Source organism: Cygnus atratus, chromosome 13 (assembly GCF_013377495.2).
Source record: "Cygnus atratus isolate AKBS03 ecotype Queensland, Australia chromosome 13, CAtr_DNAZoo_HiC_assembly, whole genome shotgun sequence".
Lineage (NCBI taxonomy): Eukaryota > Metazoa > Chordata > Aves > Anseriformes > Anatidae > Cygnus > Cygnus atratus.
This window is the reverse complement of record NC_066374.1, coordinates 3,738,179-3,757,704: the sequence shown is the minus strand read 5'-3', so window position 1 is coordinate 3,757,704 and position 19,526 is coordinate 3,738,179. Positions and strand designations below refer to the sequence as shown.

At 46.4% G+C, this 19,526-nt stretch overlaps 1 protein-coding gene across 6 annotated transcripts in view; it reads left to right on the top strand.

Annotated features, from left to right (window-relative positions):
- Positions 1-19,526, top strand: part of AMOT (angiomotin) — a 62,056-nt gene that overhangs the window by 3,045 nt on the left and 39,485 nt on the right. Inside the window, exons 1-2 of one of the 6 annotated variants that reach the window (XM_035541397.2) lie at positions 16,560-16,831; positions 17,661-17,794. The exons of 1 other annotated variant lie outside the window; for it this stretch is intronic. In XM_035541397.2, coding sequence (XP_035397290.1) covers positions 17,740-17,794 — 55 coding nt within the window. In that variant the 5' untranslated portion in view covers positions 16,560-16,831; positions 17,661-17,739. Of the gene's footprint in view, positions 1-4,192; positions 4,305-7,888; positions 8,551-16,559; positions 16,832-17,660; positions 17,795-19,526 lie in introns of those variants that run through there. 4 more of the 6 variants (XM_035541398.2, XM_035541401.2, XM_035541403.2 and 1 more) reach the window with 4 other exon arrangements.

Below are 19,526 nucleotides of genomic sequence, written 5' to 3'. Positions count from 1 at the left end.
CAGAAAGAGAGTGAGAACAGGAGAAAGGGCCAAAGAACTTAAAATAGAAAAGAAAAAATAGTGTGTGGGGCAGACAGCATACAGAGAAGCGTGGAAGAGCAGATCTGGAAGGACATGGGAACAAAAGTAAACCACCGGTGTTCAAAAGCAAATTGGTGTGGTGTGGACAAGGCTTTGCATCTGCGTATTGTAATGGTCTCAGGGAAACGTGGTGCCACTTCTGGGAGGGAGGAGGGAAGAGGATTCCTGGAAAAGTGCATATACACACAAAGAAGCCTTTGGTTTCTTCCCTTTAACATTTGTAGAGAGCTCACGTCTTTCCCTTACCCCCGGAGACATTCCCATTTCCTTTCATTTACCGGTGTTTGGAAGACGGAAGGAGATCAGGCACTGTTGGGTTCCCTTATTAACTTAATCTGTGGGAAGCCCTACATAAATCACTGAATTTCCTAGTCCTGATAGGATGAGATATTTGTACAGTGAAGTCAAACAGAAGATCGAGGTTCCTGCACAGGGAGGCTTTGACGCTGTTCCAGTCCTGTGCCTGTGACTCTTAACGCGTGTGTTTCTTTGAAGTCTGAAGCTTAGGAGTCTGCATTAATGATCAAGGGACCAAGCTGAATATGGAATTCGAATGGTACGAAGGTAAAGGTGTGGGCATGAATGTGGGAAGAGAATGTTTAAGAGTAGTTTGGCATGTATAGTTAATAATGTTATTATAAAAAAAAAAAGTCAGCATGTTAATTTCCTATGGTTACTCAAGTTCTCAAGGCTTTCAGCATCTTCATATTTCATGTAGATCAGTGATCTCCTGCTGGGTCCTGTCATGTCCGAAATTCTAACTTCCTTAACCAGTGGAAAACTAAAGGTTTGAAACCTTTTGCCGTTTTGTGCGATGGGAAACTCACTCTGATCCCTTAGGCAGGAATCTCTGTTCCCCACACAGTGTTTTAGAGCCCTGTGCTTGGCACTTGGCTGTCGCTCTCCGTCCTGCTCTGCCAAGTGCCAGTGATCCCTGAATGCTTACAGAGTTCCTTAGGACTCCCAGCAGATGCGAAGCACTTCTGAAGTTGAGATTTGTCAGGAACAGAATGCATTAGAACATTTATTTCTGACTTTGACTTATGACTAGGGTAAAACTTACCTATTTTTACCACTGTGTTTTTTCTCTTTAGGGCTCTCAGCTGTTTCTCTAATTCAGGAGCTCTTCTTCCTATTTTTTTTACTTCATAAAGTAAAACAGTTAAAGGAAAATGCGGCACGTCTTGCTAAATTTAATATACAACTATCTCCTGACTGAAACAGTGAGATAGACCCTTGGTTTCAAATTCTGACCCCCCAATTTTAACTGACTTTTCCAGAACTCCACCCTAACTGCTGCTTTTTCTTAATTGCAAATAATTCCCCTATAAGAATCACTTGAATTCAGCCTTCTTGGAGAGCCCGAGCACAGATTTCTGGGCTAGATTTTCGATTCTCGTGTTATGTAGGGACCTTATCAGGCAGATTGCAAGGTGAGGTGGTATTGATGTCCTTCGGGACATGGAGCAGCTCCCTTGGGGACCTGCAGAGCAGGGCAGCTCGGAGCTTGGCAGCCAGTCTCCAAAAATGGCTTTACTGTGACAGGACTGCATTATAAATCCTCATGTATTTTTTTTATGCATGAGATTTCTTTATGTGGATATTTAATACCATAAATGAATGTTTATGGCGGTGCTCGAGGTCTTTGGATCAGGTATGTCATACAAAACTCTGACCCAAAGCCCACTGTCACCCAGCAGAAAACCTCATCTCTCACACTGCTCTCCCCTCTCGCCCCCAGGGATTTAAAAATACAAATTATTTTAAGCAGTTCAACATGTACTGAGCCTTAGTTTGTTAGCTAGAGCATAATGTCTTTCCACAGCGATATTCAAAATGAAAGAACAAAAAGCTACCTTGAAAAATAGCCATTGGGAAGCAGAGCAGCAAAAGCCAAGAAACTTGAGCCCTTTGCTAATGAATGCTCTGTCCTTAACTCACATTGTCTCTTTTGTTTCCCACACTTTCATGAGCTGCACATGGATTCAATTTGCCAGTCTTTAACCCTTCTCGCCGATGCCTGATCTGTGTCTAGTTTGGAAACTGGGACAGCTGTCACTTAGGTACTTGGCTTTGGTTTTATTTTATTTCGCTGCCGATCTGTTTGTCCCTGCTCCGTCTGTGGCATGGATGCAGTGAAATAATCTGCAGGGGTGTGGATGAGGCTTGGGTACACGCTGGACAAAAGGAGACGAGGCTTTGGCAGCCTCCTGGGAAAGGGTGTAACAGAGAGGGCTGCGAGCAGGTTGGCTTTGATGAAAGCATAGCAGCATTTCCACTGCGACTGCTGTCGGGGAAGATGTTGGTGCTGCACTCAGACTTTTTTACGAAGAGCTGTTTTTCTTGGCGTAGCTCTAAAATTGATGGAAAGTCAGAGTGGAGCCAAGGGATTTGGCATCACAGGAACTTCTCACACCAGCTTGCCTTTGTGCTGCAGCACAGCAGAAGTGCTTTCTGCAGAGCGAAGCATTAAACATCAGATGTTTATTTGCACCAGTGAAATTTATTCCAGTGAATGATGATTGCCTGTAGTAAATACACTTCTTAGCAATGACTGTATTGTTTCCAAAAACATAACTAGCTCTTAGTTGCTGTTTGCTAAATTGATAGGGTTCTAATTAATCATCCTTTTAAAACAAAAATGGCATTTCACATTAAAAAACATAATGCATTTTCTTTTTTCCTCTAGATAACTCTTGAACAAAGATCACCAGCAGAGAGTGCTGGTGCTCTTCCAGAATCCGCAGCGGATTCTGAAGTAGATTGTAAAATCAAATCAGACTTTGTTCCGTAATTCTATTTTTAGTTTTTTTTAAATAAAATGTTAATCAGCTATCTGTTACATGATTATCTTGCTGCCTCTAATTATCAATCTTTGTAGCTCACTACAGGAGAAAGACAGCTTTTAGGAGAACTATGTACACAGAAAATCTCTAATTGCCACTTTTTCAAGCAATTATAACAGAATTTCATATATCTTGTTCTAATGCATTTGCTCTTTTTTATGCATAACATCTCTCCTTTCATTCCTCCTCTTTAATTTCATGTTAATGAAATTAAGTAATCTGTTTACTATTCAGCACAGCTTCTCTCTAGTGGGAGAAGGTGGCCGTGCTCCTACAGTTTGTAGAGCTCTAGCATGTGTGTGGTGCTCACTCTATCACCAAGATCATTTTTTGACCTGCCAAGGCAGTGGGAGATTGCTTTTGGTTGGGCCTCTCCCAGATCTCAGTCTGATTCTGACATCAGTATCAAAAAAGAGTTGCAAAAGCTTTACGTCAAAAAGGAACACTGGCCCTGTCCCCATGGTTTTTATCAGTGTGTTGGCACCATTATTAGTCCTGAAGACATGAAAGTGGTGAAGCTTTTTGGTGTTAAATCAGACATGTTTTTCCCCTCATAATATTTGTGGTCAGATCAGGATTGTTAAATCTGTCTTTGCTGCAGAACCTGCTGTAATCTCACTCTCATGTGATTTCATACATTCTTTAGTCATCGAGAGCAAACAAAGGCCGTGTTGAAGTGTAGGGCTTCTGTGCCTTGCTCTTACACTTCACTCTGATCCAGACCTGTTAGGAGCTTAGGGAATCTCTTAGTTCATTTCAGAAATATCTGAAGAGAGATCTCCTTAGAAAAACGAGGCATGAGAAGCAAAGAGTGCAGAGAGACGAGGGAAATGGTCAACTTTCACACATTAAGGACCTTACTATACAGTAGACATCAGTTAAAGGCTTACAGCCCTTCTGAGGGAGAACAAGCATCTTGTAAGGAAATCTGTGTCCAAACTAACCCTGCTGGCCTTATTTTGCCCAGACTGCATTTAAGTCTACAGGACTGGGCTGTGAATTCATGTAGAGCAAAGCTGAAACATTTCGTTTGTTTTTTACAAAGTTGGCAGTCGTTTACCACTCTTCTAGTGACACCGCCTGCTTCCAAAACGCTCCATAAAAAGGGGGGCAAGGTTCACCGGTTAGAATAATTCTCGTTACAGGTGGTATCTGATCAATCACCTCATGGGTGACACGTCTCTGCTGACCTCTGTATTGCATCTCTCTGCAGTAAGCTGCCCCTTTTCTCCCCCTTCCTGTGCAGGCCCTTTCTTCACCCGAGGAACCATGCTGAACTTGAGTTACACTCCGTTAGAGGTACCGGCCGGACTGACATAATTTTAAGAAATCTTCACACGCAGCAGCATGCAGAACCCTAGATGAGCAGGAGCCATGGTATGGTGCAAAGCTGAGCAGAGACGTGAGGTTGTCCATGCAAAAGCCTCTGTATCAGCTGCTTCCCTCCCATGAGTTATGTGGTCGTTACAGTTTCATTATATAGAATTGGTAGAATAATTAACTTATATAGAAGGACACAGTAAGTGCTTAGAGAGGGACAGAAGAATAGGTAGTAACTATTCCTGCTGCTCTTGTGTTTTGAAGAGTATTTTTCTAGCATTTTTCTAAATTTTTTCTAGCATTTTTTTCTATTTTTTTCTAGCAATTCTACGAACGTTGTTTTATGGTGGTAATTTCTAGTGGTGTTGGCATATGAATATTTGTCATTGCCATCTGTTGGTGAACGTTAACTGGTTTTACATATAATTCATGTCTCAGTCTCATCTCTGCCAGATTGATTTCTTTATTTCTTCCTCTTCAGAAGAAATAGCTGGTCTCCAGCTGCACCCAGTGACAGGACCTGAGGGAATTTTTCAGGGTTAGTTACAGCTCAGGCCTGACAGCAGCAACGTCAGATCCTCTGAACATGACTTAAAGCTGGCCGTGTCTGCCCTGGTGGTGGTTAAACGGCAGCAAAAGCTGCGATGCTGCAGCAGAGCTGTATGTCCGAGGTCACTGCGTGTGCAGGTCCAGTGGCCTCCAAAAACTCCACATCTAGACTGAACGCCCACCCAAACCACCTCACCCTCCTCTTCCTTGGTGCCTTCTCCACGTGTTTCTTGTGATTATGTGGTTTTGGAGTCTGCTGATCTTACTTTAATCTGTATGCCCTGGCATATTTGTTCACTTTTTTTGTATTTGTTCATTTACCTGCTTTTCTTCTTCCTTATCTGCCAAACTATTTGACTTCTGTGGCAGGAGAGAGAAAGAAATCTCCCTTGTCACAGTTAACCGTTCTTAGCTCCTGCTCACCTAATAAACCTCATCTCCTTTTCTGAGTCTTTTTTACTGTTGCTTGCATTGCTGTTTGTTTACTGTGAGGCCGTTATTTCACTTAACAGTGTATTTACAGACTAGACAAAGAATTCCCAGCCTGGAGGGGTGTGGGGAGAGTCCTGTCTGGCCCCATGAGCTAAATGGCATTTCTGAGCCCTGTGAACGGTTTATTTTTTACATGCCAGAAGAAAAGCGCTGTTAAACTGGCGCGGGATCAGAGATGCACAGAAATCAATTTCCCCCCCCCTCAGCCGCTCTGAATGGACGCAGGAGCGAGCGGCGATTCCTCCCCGTACATGAGGGATAATATCAGCAGCTTCCTGAGCTCCAGCTGCTGAGGACAAAGGACGGCAGAGCTGCAGCGATTCCTGGAGGGAGGAACTTTAAGATGGAGGAATTTTAAAGAATGCCAAGGACAACCTCTTAAAAAAAAAAAAAATTGTAGGTGGAGCAATTCCAGGTCATCCGAATGCTTTGTAAGCTCAGGATTTATTTTCCTCCTTTGAAATAGTTGCCGTTGTGGCATTTATCTTTTGCGCTTTTTAACACACCGCCTGTGACCTTTGTATGATTGCATAAATTGGCCCGAGGACGCTGGAACAGTTATTAGGAACCCCTTTCTTATGTTGTTTCCTGAATTCCCACATTGTGGCGTGATGTGTGTATGGAAACTGCTCGCTTCCTCCCCTGGCAGCCGTTCAGACAGCCCTTGTGTGCTGGAGCTCCTGAGCGCTGGGCTGGGCGCGAGCTGGGTGCAGGGGGGAGAGTATTTGAAGGGAGGGAATTTGGATTTCGTGCATCTTTGTTCTTTTCCAGTTCTGATAAAGCTGTTATCTCAATTGTGTGGGTTAAACACGAGCAGCGCTAGCAGTTCTGTAGAATAAACAGCAGCAGATGACTTGAGGTTAATGTGCCTTGGGCACGGCTAGCTGCTTTTCAGTGTCTGAATGAAGCAATATTTTCACTTTCCGTATGACTCTACCTTCTTCTCTCTTTACTCTCCACTCTATTTTCTTACAGCATGTGGGAGGGAGACGGGATGTGTGATTGAAGCTTACTTTCTAACTGTTTGATTCACTGTAGCTATATATTTCCCTTACAACTCTACCCCACAGCATCTAGGAAATATGTGCTTCATTAACTTGTTCTGTCGTCTTTTTTTTTTTTTGCATTTGCAAACGGTAAGGTTATGGGATGTTAATGAATTGTTTACATGTGCTTCTACATTTGTTCCACTGAATAGTTCCAATGCATGAATATCAATTACAGGGGAAAAAATAGATGTTTATATACGCTGCGTTTGGGATTTCTGAAGTTTGACTTCCTGAAATCTTTTCCAGATCCTTCTTTTAAATCGGAAGAGTTGCAAGTGTTGGAAAGGAGTCATTTCCTTAGAGCAGCTGAAGGGTAGATGGCTGAATCAAATTCTCTCATCTCGCACAAAGAGCCCAAACGCACTCAAGTCAGTGGGCCAGGTCCTGCTGTGCGAGGATTTGATGTGTGGCCAGTTGTGGCACTTCCCATTCTTTCGGAAATGGATGTTGAACCTTACCAAGCGTGTACTACTTAATGGGCTTAATATTTACGTGGTCAGGCCATAGTCCTGTACTCAGCCTGCTGGTGACTGCTTCTTGTTCACTCCTCTGTTCTTTCTCGAAGCCGCCCTTCGGTGCCCGTCCTGCAGCATGGACAGCAGTGGCCTCACTGGGAGGGCTCAGGCACATTGTATGAAAATGTGGCAGTGAATTGTGAGCAAGGCAGGGTACTGTGGTTCGTACACAAATTCTCCCCTGTTGAAGGACCACTTTGTTACCTGGGGCCTTGTTTAGACTGGGGATTTGCCCTCGTTGCGGCGTGGGTCTCGGAGAAGTTAGAGTCACTTACCCCATCTCGAAAGCAGAGCGCTGCCCCTCGTAAGTGGAGGTTTGCAGCCTGCTGTTGTCCCGTTTGCTGCCGTTACCCCATTTGTTGCATGTTCCGAAGCAGGTAGACTGGACCGAGGCTCTTTTATGAACACAGCATTTTGGGATCCTTTGTGGGGAGATGGGCACAGAGGACATGCGTATTTTTTTTTCTTTTGTGGAGTTGTTAGATGTTTAAAGCCAAACTACTTTTAAAGTTGAAATTCTGTGGTAGCTGTGTGACCCCAGGCGCTGAATCCTTCATCAAAAACCCCTCTGAGTGCAGTTACTGCCTTTTAGCAAGTGACAAAGTGCTAAAAAAAACAACCAGCAAAACCTTGCGGAGCACTTGGGGAGCGCGCCGAAGTCCCTTCTCTTCTCACAGCCTCCCGGACCCACGCATGTCAGGGCAGCAGAGGTCCGAGCACCTCGGAAGGCGTCAGGCTGGCTGTTTTAGGAGCTCGGCTTTGAATTTTTATGAAGTAGGAGCGGCGGGGAGGCAGCTCCGCGGCGCTGTGCCCACACGCCGGCAGGCAGCGCCCGTTCTCCCTGACAGGGCGGCGGGACCCGCTCCTCAGGGGCGCGTAATGGCGGGGCCGGGGGGTTGTGGGGTTGGGGCTGGGCTTGGGTTTGGGGTGGTTGGGGTTGGGTTTGGGGCTGGCGCTGGGGTTGGAGCCGGGGGCGGGGGCGCTTCCTGCCCGCCCTGGCGGAGCCCCGGCCCGCGGGGCGCCTCAGAGGGAGGCGGAAGGAGGCGGAGGAGCGGAGCAGCCCGGCCCCGGCTCTCTGTGTGTCCGTCCGTCCGTCTGTGCACACCTCGCCGGCCCCGCGGCTCCTCCGTGCTCAGGTAACGGCGGGGAAGGAGGCGAGGAGCGGCCGGAGCCCGGCTGCCAGCCCCGGCCGCGATGCTGAGGGCTGCTGTCTGCTGCTGACAGCGCCAGGCTTCGCTGCCTGCCATTCCCCTTCCCCTTTCCTCCCCGCGTCGGATTTCCACCCAGCCGAAGGCGTATTTTTAATAAAAGTCGAGCCACTCATCCAGCTCGGAGCACGGCCCCCCGTCCTCGCAGAGCGCGGCTTGGTTCTGCAGTTAAAAAAGTTTGTGCCCTCCCCTCCGGTCGTATTGACACTGAGGATGAAGAAGGATTTGCAAGTGAAAGCGCCCTGAAACGCAACATCTTCTGGAGGGAGCTCTGCTGCTTGCTTCTTGGGTCGCCAGTTCCACCCTTTGCCCCTGCTGCATCCACCACGCTGCCCTTTACTCCCAGGGGTAAAAACTCAAACGGCAACACCAAAAAACCCGAGGAGAAAAACTACCTTCGGCAGCGGGGAAGCTTTGTGTGACCGACCCAACGAGCTGCCAGTGTCCAGTTGCTGAAAAGAAAACCCTTTTGTCTCCAGCGGATCTGTAGGTAAGAGCCGTGCTCATGGCGAAAGGGACTCGGCGTTCGTTCCTGCAGCCCAGAGCTGGGAGGCACCCTGGCGTTTGGCCGTCCTTGCTCGCTCCTTCCTGCAAAGATTGCTCTCCACCTTGCAAAACTGACACAGGAAAAATACGCTCGCCCACCTGTTTCACCACCAGCAGTGAATATTAGCTAAAATTAATACTTGTGTGCTTATGTGTAATCAGAGTAAAATTCGGTGCAAGTCAGGGAAGTGGGTTTGTGTCGGGCTGTGTTTGAAAGCAGAAGTGTTTCTTGCGATGCTCTTTTCAGAAAATAATCACAGGCATTGTGCTTGTAATCCACGTGTCAAGATTGTCTTTGCTCGTCATGCTTCACGGAGAAGTATGTATGTGTGTTTACGTATGCATGCGTGCACATAGGGCTTCCACAATCAGCTGAGATTTCTTGTTTCAGACTGGAGTTTGTTTTACATTAAGTGCTTTATTCCTTGTGTCACAAGGTGTAGAAGTGTTGAGCCCGTAATTAAGGTGTATACACATTTTAGCAGATTATCGAACGTGGCTGGTAACGTGCTTGGTGCTGTGCAGTGAATGTGAAGATATGTTTTCTTTGGGTTTTGTGTTTTTTAAGTAAGGCTGGGAACGCAGCAAGGACATGTGCACATAATAATTGGATGGAGGCCCAAGCTCTGTGCAGGGAAACACATTTTGTAGCTTACTCCGATCTCCAGGGGCCAAGTGCTGGATGTGTTCTGGTTTATAAATGATAATACCGCTGTGAATTTCTGATTTTTTTCCTTCTCCCCCAGCTCTGCGTTCATACCCACTTCCTCTAGGCCAAAATTTCATCACTACCAGGCTTTTGTGCAAGCGAAGGACCTGTGGAATTTCGTGTGGCTCGTAGCCGGACTCCTCCTTTGCAGGGAGGATTACATTGTTCCCTGTGGAAACACACAGCATCCATCCCCCAGCGAGAGGATCTGGCTGTTTGTGTAGTGGAACCAGCCTTGACATCACGCTCTTCCCCACTGCGTGGGTTTTTCCTGTGGATGATACAGGAAATGCTAAATACCACTCTGTTGCAGTCCCTGTTCCTCTTTGTTTTTTTTTTCCCTCCTCTTCCTCTCCCCTTGGAGGGATTTCTGTGGGGAAAAGAAAGTGGAAAAGGCGTTCTGTTCCCCCTGCGGAGGGAGGGCAGAAAGTCAGCAGGTGCTCAGCTGAGGGACCCCTGGAGAGCTGTAACAGCCAGCAGGGCAGCTGTGAAGGTCCGAGCAGGATCTGGCAGAGGACATGATACAGGTTTTGGCTGCTGTCTCACCACCTTTGGCTGCCCGTGACTGTTTCAGGTGACCAGGTCTCTCCACCAAATCAAGGGTGGGGATACAAGAGCCATCTTCTTGAGCTTGTGCTGCAGCTGTGGAGTGATGGCAACACTGCATTGGTTGTTCAGGACTGATACAGAGCTAAGAACCCTACTGTCAAGACCATGACTCTGTTAAATCTTTGGGTCAGATTTTCTTCAGGGCTGCCTCACTGCCTTCTCCTCCTAGCAGTAGGGTCATGAGCTGGCCCTGGAGAAATCTGTCCCCTGGGAGAAGTCTCAGTTGCAAGTTCATCTGGGGCACTTGGTCTTCCCTCTCTTCCTCTCCAGGACGCTTGTTTGCAGTATAACCTCAGTCCTTAAAACATTCCTGGGAGCCATAAGCACAAGGCAGAATGATTTGTTTCCTCTTTATTGACGAAAGGGGAGGATTTTCAGGAGGGAAAGGGGTGCCTGCTCTCTCCACGAGCTCTCTGTTTCTGATTCTGGAGATGCTCTGCAGGCAGCACTGCCTGCCCTGTTGAGCTGGGCAGTGCAGGTAGGCAGAATGGGCCATACAGGGGGACACGGGGTTGTAGAACCCTCGGTGGTGCCGGCACCTCATAATTTTGGATTTGTTTGACCCGACACACATTTGAGTTTTGATGGCTGGGCAATATACTGATAGCAGGGCTCATTATTCTACCTGCTTACGGTGACGCATGGCATCGGCTTGTGCTGTAAACATTGCAGAATCAGTATTGCTCTTTCGTAAGGCAGGCTTGAGCGACTCTGGACTAATGTATGGTCCGCTTTGTATTGCAGAGTGCTGCAGCTGGGCCACAAGGTTTTCATATGCCTGCAATAAGAATGTTTAAAAAAATCCCTGCAGTCTGTAATACAGCTCAAAGGGCAGCTGATTTAGATGTGCTTGAGTGTTAAGGTCAGGAGATCACATTCCACAGGTTGCTAGATGAAAGTTCTTGAAGAGGGTATAGCATAAATATTTGATTCGTATAGAAGGGATTGGTGCAAATCCTTTTGTCCCTGCTCCAAAGATATTTTGTAGGCAAAGCACAGGGCAAAAAAAAAAAAAAAGAAAAACTTACAGCTGCTTTGTGCTAGAGGAAGTGGAATGGTAACACAGAGAATTGTTGTTGAATTCCACTAAAATTCCTCTTGGATACCCCATCTTCAATAACAGCTAAGAGAACTGATGTTTTTAAACGTAAAATGACTCATAATGCATGGGCTCTCAAAGTTGGGTTTAACATTGTATGCAAACATTGCCAGCTGGTGGGGATCTTTCTGGATAAATAAGAACTATATTTGTATAAGAAGGCTTGAAGGATATATTTCAGATGCATCCTGATTAGCATAAGCCATTCACTTTGTAAAAGAATAGCAAGAATCTCAGAAGTTGAGATAATTTAATAGTCCCCTTGTTCTCTTTATCCTGTCCTTCATCGGCAAACTGACTGATCTTTTTATTTGGAAATAAGGTTTCATTGCTTAACTGCCACATTTTCCCAATTGTGATGGTGAAACTGAGCACTTGCAACCCCCAAGTTCTCAAAACACAAACCCTTCTCCCTCTTTTATCCCTTCCTTTCATCTCCAGTTGAGTATAATGTAGGGTTGTTTTTGTGTGTGGTTGGTTTTATTTTGGAAGGAACAACATGCACTATTTAACTCTGTACAGCATCCAGCACAATGGTGTCTTGGTCCATGGCTTGGACTCACTGTCACTGTAATGAATGACAAGCTGAAGTGAAATTTCAGCTCATTAAAGGCTTTCTGTTATTAACGTAGAGCAAAATCTGGTGTAAGCTGTAGGTTGTTGCCCTATCAGTGTATATACAGAGATAAGTCTTTAATTCCAAAATTATCAACAGTCCAAGTGTATGTTAACGTGAAATCCTTTTAGCTGTGAATGGATCTATCTGCTCGTACCTCTCCTGGGGCAGGACTCCAGTCTGCAGTTCCTGCTTCATTCATACTGACAGCTCCTAAAGAGCTGCAGAGCTGTAACCCGGTGGAAAGACAAAGCCCACGACAAGGAAGTCCCTACGTGGTAAGATTTCACATTAAACTAGCTAAAGCCTGGCTCCAAACACCTGTATGTTATGAGACTCTATGTGCAGGGCAAAATAGGGTGTATGTTAGGCTCTGTGCTGAATTAGAAAACTGACCTTGTTCTTGGCAAATGCTTCTTGGCTTATTAGACGTTCCCACGTTGGGGTGAAGTGCAAACGCTTTCTGAATTCAGGAAGATGCCTGTCTTTCCCCCATCTAGCTTTTGTTGCACAGTCCCATATTTCAAGGTATTTCCAGACACTTGCTTTTGAAGAAGTCTCCTGAAAGGTTTCTGAACTGCGACAGCCTTGTGGATTTTTTTCCCCTCGCTATTGTGGACGATACAGTGGAGTGGAATGTCCTTGGTTGCCAATGTTTGCTGCTAGGTATCCCCCTTCCATGGAGACCAAATGTTTATAATAGGGTGAGAACAGTCATTTGTGAGGATTGGCAATAAGGCTGAAGGCTCTCTTTCTCCTCTTCTCTCCACTGAAACACGAGGGAGGACTTGGATCTCTAGGTCCTTCAGAGAAGTGTTCCAAATGCCCATTGCCGGGGCTGTAAAGGTTCAGGAAGCACCCGAGGATTTGTCAAAATGATTTAGTCCGTTGTGTTGAATCTGGGCCACAGCTGAGTTCTGTAAGCTCGTTTTCTGCTTTCAGGAACCCTTTGCTCGTCTTGCTTTTTGATGTGTGGTTGTTTTCTAGATTTGACTTTTGTCTACCTCTTCTGCTTGATCTTCTCTCCGTACATGCCCCGTGTATCACATCGTAGGCTTTAAATCATTGTCTTTATGAACGAGCAGGCACACAGCTGCCCTCGGAGTCCAGATTGGCTGCAGGAGCTTCTCAGTTGTTAAACCCCGTTGGACAGGAGAGCATATTCCGAAAAACTGGAAGGCAGTGCCAGCCACAGGAAGAGTCGCCGTACTGCCGCCTCCACGCCGTGGCTGCGTCTTCAGCTTCTGCAAAAGTTTTTGTCTTATGCTTGGAACAGATCTGACGCTGAAGTTGTGTCCACATGAAAACATTGTACTGCATGGTAGGAGAGCTGAAAGTCAGCAAATATCCAGGTCTTGCACATTGCTTGGCTCTCCTGAGTAGTCTTGAAGTGTAATCTTCAAGGCAAAAGGAAATAAATCTCAACAGCTTTGGAGAATACTAGTGTGAAGGAGGCCCTAGCAGCAATGCATTTCTAAATATGCAGCATAATATTTGTCTGACTTGCCTGTTACGCCTTCAGGTGAAAGGAGTTTTTCAGGGTTGCTGTAATTTGTGTTTACCTAGACACTCAGACGTAATTTTCTAGCTAATGATATATTTGAAACTTATCTGTGTATAAATGGGCATTCAGGGCAAACCAGACACCTGATTTCAGTGGGAGATGGAATGAGGAATGAATGGGTGAGTGAATAGGAATAGGAGAATATGAAAAGAAAGTCCTGAACAAAACAGAAAACTGAGACCAAAATAGAAAAGACCCGTGGAAGTTCTCAAAGCCCTCCAATCTTGTCCTAGGAGAGCAGTGGTTACGTGCGAGTGCTTAACTTAAGCAAAGGAAGGATGTGTGTTGGAGTCTCCTGCGAGGCTCAGGGGTCCTGGATTGTGCTCATGGATTTTAATGGTTGTCCGACGTGTTGTGCCTTGCTAGGAGCAGCTCCTCTGTTGCTGGCCTAGTGCTGGAAAACCAGGGGCTCTCTTCTCTCCCCGCGAGCTGAAGCCTTAGTTTAAATGAAGAAAAGCGCCCTGATCTAATAAAACTGGTCTTTGATACAAATAATAGCAAGGCCTTTAGTAAGCACTTAGAATATCTGGTTGTAGACCAAGATTTTGCTGAGCAATTCTATTATACGAATGCCTATGAATTGAGCCAATTTAAGTTTCAGTTTAATTAATTAGCTTTTGTAAGGCTCTCGTCTGTGTAAGAGTTTTATCACAGGAACTGTTGTTTGCTTTAAAATGCTTTGTTTTTCTACACAACTTGTTTTTTTAATAGATTGCTTAACCTTTTAGGATTATTTATTGCAACCCCCAAGTAAAGTAATTCCACATTTCAATGACTTTGCTCTCTTCAGGGTTTGGTGAACATTTCTTCCTCTTTTAATTTGGGCAGTTCTGTGTCCAGCTGAAGCAAATTGTACAGCTCCATGCTAGGATGAGCCCGTCCTGTCGTAGGGCTTGGGGAAAACAGGGTGGGAAAACATCTCCCTGGTTTGGCGATTTTTTTTCTTTAAAAAAAATAATGAAACAAAACTAAAACCTCTTGCATATTTCTGGAGACACAGGACATGAAAACAATGTGAGATGGCTCGTGGCGCTGTACAAGGATTTGGTAATCTGTAGTTTACCGAAATCATCACAGCCAAATGCTCACATTGGCTGCGCGTAATCTCTATTAGGTTTAAAAAAATCCACTCTTTTACTGCAGAATGACAAAGGTTGAAGAGACCAAGTGCAATCACATAGTCTGTTCCACCCTTCCCTTGGGTAAGATCAGTGGACTGTGGAGAGCAGGTGGAAAAACCCTCCCAAGGTGCCTGAAAATACTTGGCTTTTCCTGGTGGTGGCTATGGATTGGGCATGGAGCACTCGGATCTTGTTTAAAAATAATAAAAATGTTGGCATCCATGGGGAGGAGAATGGATTTACCACCTGGAGAACAACCAGTGCGTTTCTGATTTGGAAAGCAGGAGACAAGAGAACAACAGATGTGGGAAGCCCAAGACCCCGTCCCATCCCGCTCCGATGGTGTTTTGGAGGGATGGTGCCTTGGAGGATCGCAGAAGGCTGAAGTGGTGACCCAAGGGTCACGAGACATCGCTTGTGGAAGACAGCCAGCCCCGAGGCAGCACCCCAGGTTCACCTTGTCTCAAGAGGTCAGGGTGCCAGGTTTTCCAGCCCCAGTGAGGCCCTACGTCACATCCCCTGCCCATGAAAACAGGAGAGCTCCGCATGCATCCTGCTGCTGCATTGCCTGCAGCCCGGAGTGGCAGCAGGGACACCCCGAGTTGTTTTGGGGTGGCTTCTGCACCTTCAGCAAGGTTCATTTCAGCACATCTCTGCTTCCGTGGCGTAAGGTCCTGGTGTGCTCTTCGTTCCTAACCCTGCACCATCAAAACCCAAATGTGCAGATGTCCTTCAGCAGGGGAATATGACATAGCTCCAACTTCTTGTTTCCCCAGCTGCTAGGGATACCTCGCAGGAGTATCTTCTCCAACTGCACAAGATATTTAGAAAACTCCCCTGCCTCCTGCTTGCGGAGGTTCTAGGATGCCTACATCCTCAGTCAAAGCCGTTTCGGCAGAATCTGTGCTTAAAATACTTGCTGCTTCAGTCATTATGGAAACTCCTCCTAGTCATGATGAAGTTTATATTAGCAAGGACATAGTTTTGCTGGTATGGTTTACACAAGGCTTCCTGAGTAATATACCTAAAACCAATTATTTCCTGGTGTAGCTGCTTTAGAGTGGTTGCTGGAATAGTTGCAGTGAAAAAAATCAATTCCCTGAGTGACATAGTTGTGGCAGCAGAAACATAGATGGAGCTGCGCTAAAAGGAGCGTCGTAATATCTTCCTCCCAGTGTGGGGCTGAGGCTTAGTTAATCATCTTACAAGTAATTACAGGTTTTTTACAAGGTGCACATGAAAAACCCAGGTGGTTATGATAAAGAACGACACCAAAACCACTTGGAAAACATCCTTGCTTTCTAAAAATTTGGTGGTCTGGATCTCCTCTTGGGTTTTACTTAAAAAAAATAAAATAAAATAAAATAACACAGATCCATCTTTTTAACCCGTGCTGCCTCGTTTGGATCACGAAATGGGCTCGGGTTGTCCGAGTCCTGCGGTAGGGTTTGTTCCTTTTCTTGGGCCGTGGCATCTCAGAAGGAGCGTTGCCGGGTCTGCCGGGATGAGCAGCAGCTGATAAGTTAGCTGTGTTTTAGCTGGTTCCCTTTATAAAGAAAAGAAAAAAGAGCAGCCTTGTGGAAAAGGAGGGCCCGTGCCCGACTGCTTGCCCAGCTTTGTGACTAGTCCCATTGAATTCTGTACGACTGCTCTGTGAAACGAGAAGAGCTCCTCCTTATGAAAAAAGGGCTTAAAATAGTTTAGATTGTGGTAATGCTGGAAAAAGCCAGAAAATTCCATGCTAGCGTTAGGCCGTAGTGATTTCTTCCCTATACCCTTCTCCGCCTGCAAGTTTTATTTGCATCAACTTCTTATGCACATTTTCAGGATGTCAGGGCTGGCGGCGTGCTACCTTAAGGTTACACCAGACCCCTACAGCTGCTTAGGGAGTGTATCTCCGTTGTTTTCAGGACTTAAGCTTTTGGGCTCGGATTTTGACTTTATTTTTAATGCAGATGCCGATTGTAATCTTCCTTTTTATCTCCTCAGCAATTAAAAGAGCCCGATGCTATCAGTAGGGACAAATGATGCACTGTCAACATTTTGCTCCCTTCTGATAATGCACGTGAAACTGGTTTGCATGTTTGAAGATTACATTTTCCTCTCACATGGTTTTCATTATCTGAGAGCCCCGAGGAGAGGCCTGGATTAAATCAGTGGAGGAATGGCGAAACCACACAATGCAATGAAAATGGTGCTGAGGCATACTTGGGATAGTTGTGGGACAGGGGCTGCTGACGACAGAAGCAGGGCGCTGCCTGAGTGCTAGCAGCAGCAAGAAGCGGAGCTCTCTGAAAAGACAAAACAAAGCCTGATGCCGAATTCACATTGCGGCTTGGGCTTACAACAATTCCTAAATTCTGCAAGGATAATTACTGGAAATCTGTGAAGCTTGAAGCAGATGAATCTCGCTCGGTACGCGCTGGGAGGCAGACCTCCGAAATGAGACGTGGGGTGACTCAAACCAGATCGAGCTCACGCGGGTTTATCGAGACGGTGTCTGGGAGGTGAGATCTCAGCCTTTGTTAGCGCAGAGCTCCTCTTGCTTGTGTTGGAACTGGAGCTCCGTGAAACGTGCAGAAATCGCAGCACAGGCCCCTACAGATGCGTGTGTGTGCCTGCTAGTGCTGCCTAACAGTTTGAGTAAGTGAACGGTGCGGTGTGTTCACTCAGAAGTGTTCCCGGGACAGCCGGGTGAATGCACCCAGACCAGTTTTCCTGTTAGAGCAGTATGTTCGGAAAAATGTCCCTCAGAGTAACGCTTTGGAGTTCAGTTCTGAAATGTTGTGGAAGAGCTTGAAATTCCAAAGCTTTCTTCCCAAAATGCCTGAAGTCCTGAAGCGTTCCTATTTATACCAGCCTCTGTAGGGCTTCCTTCTTTTTCTTTTTCTTTTTTTTAAAATGCACATTCTAAATTACGTTGGTTAAGATTATAGGTAACTCTCTGGGAAGAAATTGGCACTTAGCAGTGAGGGAGCGGTAATTCTGAGGTCTTCTGAGCTTTCCCTCGGAGATGTTATTTAGAGGGGTGGGTTCTTCCCGTGTTGCTGTCTTGACTTCTCGTTTGAAGCCGAGCAACTTGCTGCTTTTTCGTGAAGCCTGCCAGGCTTTCTCGGGCTTCTCTGTGCCCCATTCCTGGTACTGGGAGCACTGGAGGATGGTCGGTGGCTCCTGGCACAGCTCTCTGCTTCTTGACCAAGGTGGGCTTGGAGTCGTCAGAGCCGCGATCGATCCGCGGGTGTTCTGCTGGCCTCTCGCTCTAATTGCCAGGTGATCTAATCTCAGGGGTATGCGTATTATTTGCACCCCTCCGGGTGACATTGTTCTTGTTTTTAGTGAAAAGGAGGAAGTTTTTCTTGTTTGCCCGGTGACTCTGTCCCTCTGGTATGAAGATGAGTAATGCTGGCGCCGCTCCATGCACCTGCTCGGTGCCACCCTCCAAGATCACCTGAGCCAGTCAGCAGACCCAGGCAAGCAGGGACGGGATGCTTGAGTGGAAGCTGGGGAAGTGCTTATGGCTGGAGTCTGAAACCCACTTTGGTTGGGAGCAGGTGCCGGAGCGCTGTCAGGATGCCAGTGCACCTCGTGTGCCGCCTTGTGGCTTTGGGTGTTGGCGCCAGACCTTGGGAACCTTTATCCTCAAGGGCTGTCGTAGTGTGTACTTCTCCTTCCCTCCTCCTTGGGTAGGGCTGGAACAAAATGGAGAGCGTTCAGTGATAGCCTGCACTATGCATTACAGAATTTTTGGACCGCACCCTCGTGAGTCCAGTGCTCCCAGCCACTTCAAAGCGAGCGTGTGTGCAGAACAGCTGCGTTTCCAGCGGTCTCACCGGCACTCACATTGAGCCAATTGTGCAGGATCAGGCAGAGTGCACGCTGGGCTTTGCACAGGCTGTGTAGCAAAGGCATATTTCCATGAAGCTCCAGGTGACTCAGCAGGTGAGCTGGGCTCTGCGATTGCCCCGGGGGTTTCCCAGCCCGTCCTAGCTGTGCTATCTCTGTTTTGTGTTCCCCTGCTCTACTCCAGCGCGCAGGTATGTCTGAAGATAACTCCGCACCTAAAAACCAACCTGAGACTTCATCAAGCTGATAAGCATCCCATCACCTGTTGCCAACCAGGCTAAGTAGTAATACACACGTGTGTTTTACAAAAAAAACCCACAGAATTACTTAGCACAACCTTCAGGCCACTCAGAAACCCAGTGCCTGAAGAAGCTGCCTTTACCAAGCTTTGGCAATCTGTCGCTGGATCGCTCTGCATAAGAATGACCCAAAACTCGATAGTAAAACTGAAAGTGCTTAACTGTACTCCAGCCCTTCGGAGGGGGTGAACCTGTTTCCATCCCACCTGATGTGTAAGCTAATTAGCTTCTTGACTAAGCACTCATCCTGGGCAAGTATGCACAGGCTGCCCTCACAGGGACTCTTGCATTCCTCCCGGTTTCACAAGCTAAAGAAAGATGCTTCTCTTCACTTGTGAAGTTGTTATTGCTCCACGCAGGTTAATTGAGCCCTGGCGTTATAGCCACTCATCAAGCAGTGGTGAGTAGCTCACTTGTCTAAGCTTGTTTATTTTTATAATGCTGCAAAATATTTGCATGCTGTACAGAAATGTGCTGCTTTGGTTCCTTGCAGCGTGGCGGTATTATCATTTTAAATTCTTCATTAATCTCTTTTCCTCATGAGGGACTGGCGAGGCTCCAGTGCATAATTGCATGATGTTTGAGACAGAAGTCTTGGTTACTGCAGTTTTACACAATGCCCTGCGAACACGGGCCTTGTCTTCCTTACGTAGCGCTGATGCTCCCTCCCCTTTATGTCCACCTGTGATCTCAGCATGGCTGCGTGCAGCACCTTGCAGTTCCTGGGTTAGTTCTGCCAGCTCTGGACTCAAGAACGTACAGGTACGATCTTACAAGAGACAATTTCAGGCTGGAGATTAGAATAAGGTGGTGAGATGATAGAGCTATGATGCCTGGGAACAATCTGCTGAATCTGTTCAGCCTGGGAAATGTACCTCACGGTGCTTCCTTGGGGCAGAATTGTTCTGAAGCTGAATTTTCCACTCGGAAAGCAGGGTTTTTTGCTAGGCTTTGTGGTTACGAAGAATGCGCTGTGCAGTGCAAAAGCCAGGACAGTTTCACAGAGTTTTTGGTAGTCTGAAATGAACTAAGTGTAGTTAACTATTCATCTTAATAGATT